Raw genomic sequence first — 9,350 nt, 5'->3', positions numbered from 1 at the left:
TTGTTTTTCTTTGTCGTGATGTGTCCATGATGCTATATGATTTTGTTTGTTATACACAGTTTGACCTAAGCATTCATATCATGTTAGTTTCAATATCACATCATGTTAGTTTCGATATGAATCGCCTGATTTTAAGTTTTAAATTGACGGTTCCAATTGTATTTATTCTCCGACAATGTAAAATGGGACTGCTCCAGGATCCAGAGTGTACATAATTCTTATTTATGCTTTCATCTGCTCGTATAAATAGAATTTCTATTCTTATGGTTGCGTTTGGATCAACCAAGAATAGAGCTAACCTTGGGTTAGCTCCACTATTTTCAACTCTTGTTGATCCAAATATAAATTAGCAATTTGGGTTAGCTTAAGAATAGCTCTATTCTACTAACCCATTAAAAAAGGTAGGTTAGCCAGAATAGAGCTTATGGGGTTAGTGATATTAATAAAATATTTGATTCATCTCAATTAAAGTTAGTTTAAATATTAAATAAACTATTAGTTTAAATGTTAAATGTAATACAATATTAATTTAAATATTAAATTAGTATTAAATAACTATAATATAAAATTAGATTAATATTAAATAAAATATTATATTAAATATATAATATAATATTAATTTAAATATTTAATGTAATATAATATTAGTTTAAATATTAGATTATTATTAAATAAATATAATATCTGATACGATTAGATTATTATAAAAAATATATTATACAATATAATATAATATTAGTTTAAATATTAAATGTAATATAATATTACTTTAAATATTAGATTAGTATTAAATAAAATATAACTTTAAATATTAATATAAATATAAATAAAATATAAAATATAAAATATCATATTACTTTAAATATTAATATAATATAATATTAATGTAAACATTAAATGTAATATAATATTACTTTAAATTTTAGTTCATAATTCAATAAAATATTAGATTAAATATAATATATTATTAATTTAAATGTTAAATGTAATATAATATTAGTTCAAATATTAGATTAGTATTAAATAAAATATTAAATTAGCATTAAATAAATATAATATCAGATTTAAATAGATTAGTATTAAATAAAATATTCGATTAGTATTTAAAAAATATTAGTTTAAATGTAATATAATATTAGTCTAACTATTAAATGAAATAAAATATTAGTTTAGATATTAAATATAATATAATATTAGTTTAAATATTAGATTAGGTTAATCACTATTTTATTTATTCTCTCCATCGCTATTTCAAACATACAATCCAAACGACATTTTTACTAACCCGAATAGTCCAAAGTTAGTGCTATTCTCAAACCATTCGGGTTAGCACTATTCTCAACCACTAACCCAAAAATCGCTATTCTTGCACTAATCCTTGCTCGACCCAAACGTGTATGTAGTATGCATTTGCTTTTATCTTCTCATTTAGAAAATATTATACTCTTTACGTAGCTATGTATTTATGAATATAATTGGTGTTTTGAAACAAAGGTACGGAAATTGTATTAATCTAGTATTATAAAATCTAGCCTAAGGGGCAAGCCACCAATAGAAAAAAAATCTAGATTGGATAGATGTCTTGTTGGAAATTTTCTATTAGCCCTATATAAACTCACCTATATTTGTGGGGAGCTCCAGTTCCGGAATTTGCATCGATATATATTAGCGAAAAAGATGTTAGTTGTTAGAATACTATGTGCTCGTGAGGTTATCCTGTTGTAAATATTCATAGTACTAGTTTTTTTTTATTACTTGTTAGAAAATCATGGCATTAGTGGTTTGCTATTTAATTGTTGAACAATACATAGAAACTTAAAAAGAGAAGAAATTTAATAGCCTTGCTATGACCCGTGTTTTTTTTTACTAATTTTGATTCTGGTTATATGCAAAACGACTTTATTTGATAGTTGAAATTAATTGAATGTTTATTAAAAATAAAATTATATCAACTTTAAGATAAATTGCGCATTAAATTCTATGAAACTTGAATTCGCGCATTAAAGATAAAATGAAATTATAGAAAAATAAATCTTCTCTATAGTTTGCACATTAAATTTAAGGAGCTTGATAATTGTACCCCAAATAAAATTCTCGAGCGTGTCCCCAAGTAGTTTAACATAAAAAACTTTCAATATTATCTAACTTTCATTTCCAGCTAATATCGAAACATTTAAAGCTCTATTTATAACATTTTACAATGCTACTCGCAAGCATTTAAACCTTTGTCTGCAAGCATTAAAATTCTAAATCTGTATAATTTTAACTCATAACTAGTTTCTCTGATCATTCTCATCCATTTTCTTGACGATCCGTGATTAATTTTGCGAATCTAAAAATATGAACGTTTTTTTATCCGATTTTCTCTTTCAAATGAGATCCATGAAGAATAATTTTCGAGTTATATTTGTGTCGTAATTTTTTTACCACTTTAAATCTTTGTGACTTTCAGTTTTTTTTTTTTTGCTTCAAAATAATTCAAACCTATGTTCACAAGCATATAAACCTCATGTATAAGCATATAAATCTCATTAATAACACTTTAAATCTCTAGAATAAAACATATAAACCTCATGTACAAAGAATTAAAACCTCAATAATAACACTACATTTACAAAGCATATAAACCTCAAGTACAAAGCTTTGAAAATTTTAATGGTTGTAGAGTGTAGATTGAGATTTAAAAACTTGAAAATTTAAAGTGCTCATGAGTTTTACTTTAAAAAAAAATGACTTTAAAATTACTAAAAAATATTTCTTCATGGATCTTATTTGAAAGATAAAATCGAATATAAAACGTTCGTATTTTTAGATTCGTAAAATTTATCACGGATCATCGGGAAAATAAATTATAATGATCAGAGAAAAAATAAAAAAGAGTGGGTGAAAAGAATCTTTTCGTTTTTGATTTGAAGACAAAAGTAGTTAGGAGTTAAAATTATGCAGATTTAAAATTTTAATGCTTTCAGACATTTACATGTTTACGAGTAGCATTGTAAAATGTTAGAAACATAGTTTTAAATGTTTTGATATTAGCGCTGGAAATGGAAGTTAGACAACATTGAAAGTTTTTTTTTTTTCTGTTAAACTACTTGGGGGATGCGCTCGGATATGACGGCTCGGGGTATCAGAATATTTCTCTAAATTTAATGCAATTTAGGAAGTAATTGATAGCCGTTTATTAAAAATAAAGTTATATACCAACTTTAAGATATATTGCGCAGTAAATTCTATGAAACTTGAATTTGCGCATTAAATATAAAATTAAGTTACAGAAAAAGAAATCTTCTCTATAGTTTGCGCATTAAATTTAATGCAATTTAGGAAGTGATTGATATCTGCTTGAAAACATTAAATATCTATGTATAATATAACAATTGGCAAAATAACATAAGGGGATGTAGCTCAGATGGTAGAGCGCTCGCTTAGCATGCGAGAGGTACGGGGATCGATACCCCGCATCTCCATTTTTAATATTTTGTCCTTATAAACCTTCCTTTTTCCCTTTCTTTTTTAACTTGTGTAAATTGATCGATTTTGTCTATATAGAACTTAACATGCAAATCTAATAAAACTTGAATTAGATTTACATATTATGGAGGTAGTTTTGTCTTTTGGTCCTCATTAGTTTTATACAATTAATTGAAAAACATCCGTTATTTGATCAAAGCGTACCCAAAAATTTAAGATAAAATTGAAGAAAAAATGAAAACAGAAAAATTGAAGTCCCTGTCTATCGTCTAGCACTGACCAGCCCTCTCTATTTCCCCTCTTTCTCATCCCTTGTGTTATTGACCTCGGGTAAATGCAATTCAAAAGTAAACATTAATCCTTTATTAATACTAAAATCATCCCTTTTATTGCCTCATTTCAATTTTCATCTTTAGTCCTTTCTTCTCTTTCTCCCCTAAGCTTTTGTTACCTCTTTGTCGATCCCCTCTGGCGCCATCTCTTTCTTCTTATTATCCCTCATGCATTGCTTCCGAATGAAATGCTGGAAAAATTGAATCCTTCAACATCTCATTCTTCTAGTGTACGAGAAGATGACTGGTACAAATCATAAGGTGCCCATAAAGAATCCACGGTACACGGCTTCCTTGAGTCGAGTCTAAGCCACGGCTTCCCCTTCCCGCTCCAATGGAGCAAGCTTACTGGGCCTGGATGTAGGCTTCGACATCGCCCCTCCCAATTGTCCCCTCCAAGACCATGCTGATTCCATCTATGATCAACAGGCCTAATATTTCCAGCCAAAACAAGCAAAAACGGTGGCAACGACCCGAGATGGTATATTCTCTTGTGTTTTTGCACCATCATCCAATCCTCGACCGTCCTGGTGTACCCTCCTTCTCTCCACCCCTTGACATCCATCACCATCACCCCCGTGTTGAAATAGCAAGGCCGACGTCCCTTGAAGGTTTTAGATAGCTCTGCATCCCCCCAGAAGGCATCGGTAAAATACTTGCTGAAATTGGTATGACAGTACTCAGGAGCTGCTACAACATGCTTATCAAGGTTAACCTGCCAGAGAGTTCTGATGTCATCCACCACAATTACATCGGAGTCTAGGTATATGACACGACCGACATCCAATGGAAGGATGTCGGCCAAGTAGATTCGAGCGTAGTTGAGCGGCTGGTCCAGGGCCTGGCGGATGGATCGAGAAATCCTTCCGCGGACTCTGCCAGAGTCAAAACGGTACACATGGTAATCAAGATAAGGGAAGGTGGAACGGATGGAGGCGATGATGCTGTGATCTAGATGAGTTGCGAGGAAGTGGAAAACGACGCTTTCCGGGCAAGCAGTATGTTGTAGGATAGAGAGGATAGCTGCCATGGTCCCACGGAGGTAGTTTGCATCAAGGGTCATGGCTATGTTGATACGAGCTTTGGGTGACAATGCCGGTTGGGGGCATTCGTCACCGTTGCGAAATGCTGGGGCTTCTCGAAAAGCTGGGAAATATGAGACCGGTTGTCGAATTACGTCTACTCTTATGCTTGTAACTGCCAATGCCTGGCACCCAAGCAAGAGGAAAAGGAGAGTGGATAGAACAAAAGAGAACCGAGGCGATAATCTCATGTATAGTAGTGGCAAAGATGGTGGCAGTGATGACGACGATGATGACGGGAACATGGTATTCGTGCTGATATAATAACAACAATGGCAATGGCGTTTGTCGTGATGATGACAACTGTAAAAGATGTAATGTCTGAGGAGAGATATGGAGGTGGCAACCATTCTCTTCCTAATTCTCCCTTTGAGGGGGAGACACGGAGTTTAGAGAAGGTAGAGAAAGATTGCCATGGCGAGGGGGTACAGCGAATAGGGGAAGGGGGATAAGTTGGGGATGGTTGGTATACGTCTAAGGAGGAGAGAGGATGGCGGAGATGCGAATAAAACCAAGCACAAGCAATGCAATTCGTTACAATCTAAATTTAGAGAGATTTGCGCCTGCTTCATCTAAAGCCCCATGACTGTACGTACTAACCAAAATGACAGTTTTCGTTACAACCTGGGGAAAAATATATTGACAGAGCTGGTTTAATTTTCATACAGCACATCACTCGTGTATATTTTTAATTTTTAATTTTCTCAACTAATCTTGCGTTGCGTAATGTTTTAAATAACTCTGTCAATAATTTTTACTATGTGCGCACTACAATCAAATTCTACGTACGCGGCTTAACTAATCTCATTTTGAAATTGAGTGTTTTTTTTTTTCCTAAAAATGGCAAGAGAGAAATAAACAGTTGTAAATGGTTGATGCAAAAGTGTATAGATTAGAAAAAAAAAGTGTAATTTTGAATCTCGTACGTGATGCAACAGGATGAATTCGAAATATAATTTTTCTGAGTAAATTAACCTCATATATTACGGTTATTACAATTAGCGCTCATAAAACACTGGGCAAACATGAAAATGAATTGGGTTTGAGCAGTTTAGCTAGAGAGAATATAAGACTTTATGCTGTGCTTGCTTGTAGGTGAGGTTTATGCTCTACGTGTATTGCACGTACATTTTACTCAAGAACACATGCTGGTCATTGGAACTATTTGGAAGTACCAGAAAAGCAACTTGTTGGATAGCTTCCAGTTAGACAAGCTTTTGGACCTTTGGTACCAAATCTATATGACAAATATATATGTTGTTTATATAATTATATGTCACATGGAGCTTCATTAAAGAAATGTGGTTAATTCACCTCTATTTATTTTTTTGAAAATTTTTGTACTTATATACGATTTTCTATGTAGTATAGGTTAAAATGTTATAGACACGACTATAAAAAAGAAAAGAAAAATGTTGTAGATACAGTAATATTGAGCCCCATTCGTAGAATAAAAATTTTATATAACTGACTCACATTCATAATGTTTGACCATCATAACTTGAAAGTTTGGCTCCGCGCATGCTTACAGATGAAAATAATAGAGGATATATCTAAAAGGTTATTTAAAATTGTATTTTTCTTTGCTCCATTTAGGTGCAAAAGTCTTATATAATTGATCCAAATTTGATTTATTTTAAGAAATTATTCCAACATCTGCCAACCAGAAATATATACTACCGTACGTTCTTTCTATATAGAAAATGTATTTAATGAAATTGATAAGCTAAAATGACTGATCAAACTCTATATGACTGGTTTGCACACTTGCAATCTATAACTTCTCCAACACATGAGTTGAAAGAACATAATAATCAAATTAATCAAAAAGTAATTTTGACATGTCATCAAAGGTGATAAATAATAAGATCATACAAAATAAATGCATAAATGTTAACATTATTTACACTCCAAACACAAAAATGCGAGATTATAAACTAATGAGAATATAGTTATAGAAGAGAAAAATATACTAAGAATAGTTTTTCTTAAGTCAGAAATAAATATAAAGCTTCTTGTTTATGTCATCTTGTACCATTGAGGTGGTACCTGTAGACCTGGCCTACATAATTAGGAATATTTTTTTTCCTTGAGAGCAGTTGGATCATGATTCATATATAAGGAAAATAAATCTGCTGTAATTCTTGGGGAATTACAGGAACCTGTAATTCAAATCCGAACCGTTGGTCTTTCTCGAGATTTATGCATGAAAACTTACTTTTTTTGAGATCTGTGTAGAAAAAATTTGAACGGTTGATATTGGAATTTCAGGGCCCTGTAATTCCTCCCGGGATTACAGCAGATTCGGACTCATATATAAGAGCCACTCTTTTACAGCCAAGTGTTGTTATGTTGAATTTCTCCGTTTCTAGTTATATATGTTGGACATTTTCATTCACTTATTAGTGAACTCTAAATATATAGGATCCAGCATTTTATCGGAGAATGCATTAAGAAGAAAAACCTCAGTAATTAATTTAAAATAGCTCATTAATTAATTTAAAATTATTTTCAAGAATCATAAGAGTAATGATATAGAATAATTATTTCAATCCCCCACTTCAGTACCCGCAACAACAATAGAGAAAAGTTGTACTATGATTTCCACTAATATGGTCGGTCCCCTTTTTAGTCTCCGGACTTGGAACATAAGATATTAATACTTGTATACGTAGCTTGATATGATCATCTCCTTTACTATTTTTTAATCATCCCCGCGTCAATCTTCCTCTAATGATGTAGTAGAGACCTCGTATCCCTCATCAATCTTCCCTAATCGTTATCGCGTCAATCTTTCTCTAACAAAAATAATTGATCTCATAGGTATAATTACTTCAGTTCATAGGTATAAAATACTTGCAATACTTGATATTAATACTTTCAGATGTATTTATTGCATGATATTAATACTTGCAAGTGAGACTTGCAAGTATTGCGTGATGACGAGTCCGAGAGTACGTCATCATAGATCTCATTTGAAAGAGAAAATTGCATAGAAGACGTTCGTGATTTGAGATTCGCAAAATACTTCACAGATCGTTAGAAATATGAACAATATTGAACGGAGAAAAAAAAACATCTCTAAAAATGTGTATGCTACTTTGAGTGGTCCCCCACATATTTTATGGTTCAGGTACGTTTTGGGAGATTTTGTTGGAAAACAATTATTTACGTAAAAATTGTTCTCTTCATAGATATAAATATTTATGTGCATATGTACATACTTTCGTTCATGAATATAAATTCTTTAGGAAAAAAATTTACCGTTGCAATTTTTGCAATCCCCTAAACAGTTATAGCAATTTAAATGCGGATACAATACGAATACTAGAGTGCGGGTACTCATATTAGCTTCCAATAATATAATATCTTCATCTACGTCTTCTCATTTCACCCATTGTCATTGACATGAATCTCATCCAACATAAATGATAACGAAATCTAGAGAAATGATAACGAAATTAATCTAGAGTGAAGAGGAGGGCCGAGTAAGAGGACACCGTATGTTTTTTCCTTGTTACCATGATATATATATTTTTTAAACCTTGTTATCATGATATTATGTCATGTTATATTTTATCTTTTCTTTTTATCTTTTTTGCAATTTTGTTTCCAAAAACAATTAGGAGTTTCTTGTTATTAGTTTTGAGTCAAGGTTGGAATTGGCCATTCAAGTGATTGCTGAAGATATCAAGATGATTTAATTGAACCTAATTCTTATATATTAAGGTAAAAATCCCAATAACCTATAATAGAATTTTAATATGTTCTGAAATCGTTTTTCAAAATGTTGAATAAAGCTTTTGGCCAGAGAAAGCTACTTGAGCATTTTTAAACTGCATGACTGTGGATACTATACTAAAACATTATTATTAAATTATTATTTTGTAAAACTGCCTAACAATGGTGAATTTTCCAGCAGCCGAATGCCACAAATATTTGTCAAGGAGATCCACGCAAATTGTAATTGACGATGGGAGCATGGGAGAGCTCCATTTCTTTCAGAAACTGGAGAGAAATAGAAGGACAAATTTCTTTATTAAATTTTGTCTAGACTCTGGAAGAATACCACAGGGTGTAAACAGATACAGATAATCCGCTCCGTATTCGCTATGTATCTGGAGATTATCCGAATTCGGATTAAACATATATATATATATATACTAGTATCATATCCGTGCGTTGCAACGGGGATATATTATAAGAAACTAATATATCATTGAAAATAATAATTATCTAAAAATTAAAACACATGTTAATAGAAAATTTATATGATTATGTATTTTTAATTAACTTTAATTGTAATCTCTGATAACAATTTGATGATGTAATGATTTTTTATTTTAAGTACCAATGATATCAAATAATAGCTCGATTCGAATCAAATATCAAATATCATACATCAATTCAATATCAACATATAATATGATATCAAAAAACATAAATAAAAAGTGTTATCGTGTGT

General features: G+C 31.3%; 1 protein-coding gene and 1 non-coding gene across 2 annotated transcripts; one reads left to right on the top strand and one right to left on the bottom strand.

Annotated features, from left to right (window-relative positions):
* The first annotated feature begins 3,394 nt into the window (after positions 1-3,394).
* Positions 3,395-3,467, top strand: TRNAA-AGC (transfer RNA alanine (anticodon AGC)). Its single transcript has one exon. It is a non-coding gene; the product is annotated as a tRNA-Ala (tRNA).
* Positions 3,468-3,656: 189 nt separating this feature from the next.
* Positions 3,657-5,117, bottom strand: GATL4 (galacturonosyltransferase-like 4). Its single transcript, XM_078315281.1, has one exon. It carries the CDS (start codon positions 5,074-5,076, stop codon positions 4,021-4,023), a length of 1,056 nt encoding a protein of 351 aa, XP_078171407.1. The 5' UTR covers positions 5,077-5,117; the 3' UTR covers positions 3,657-4,020.
* Positions 5,118-9,350: the final 4,233 nt, after the last annotated feature.

Source organism: Carex rostrata, chromosome 14 (assembly GCF_964058835.1).
Source record: "Carex rostrata chromosome 14, lpCarRost1.2, whole genome shotgun sequence".
Lineage (NCBI taxonomy): Eukaryota > Viridiplantae > Streptophyta > Magnoliopsida > Poales > Cyperaceae > Carex > Carex rostrata.
Note: the sequence above shows the minus strand (reverse complement) of the source record. Positions and strands in the feature narration are given on the sequence as shown.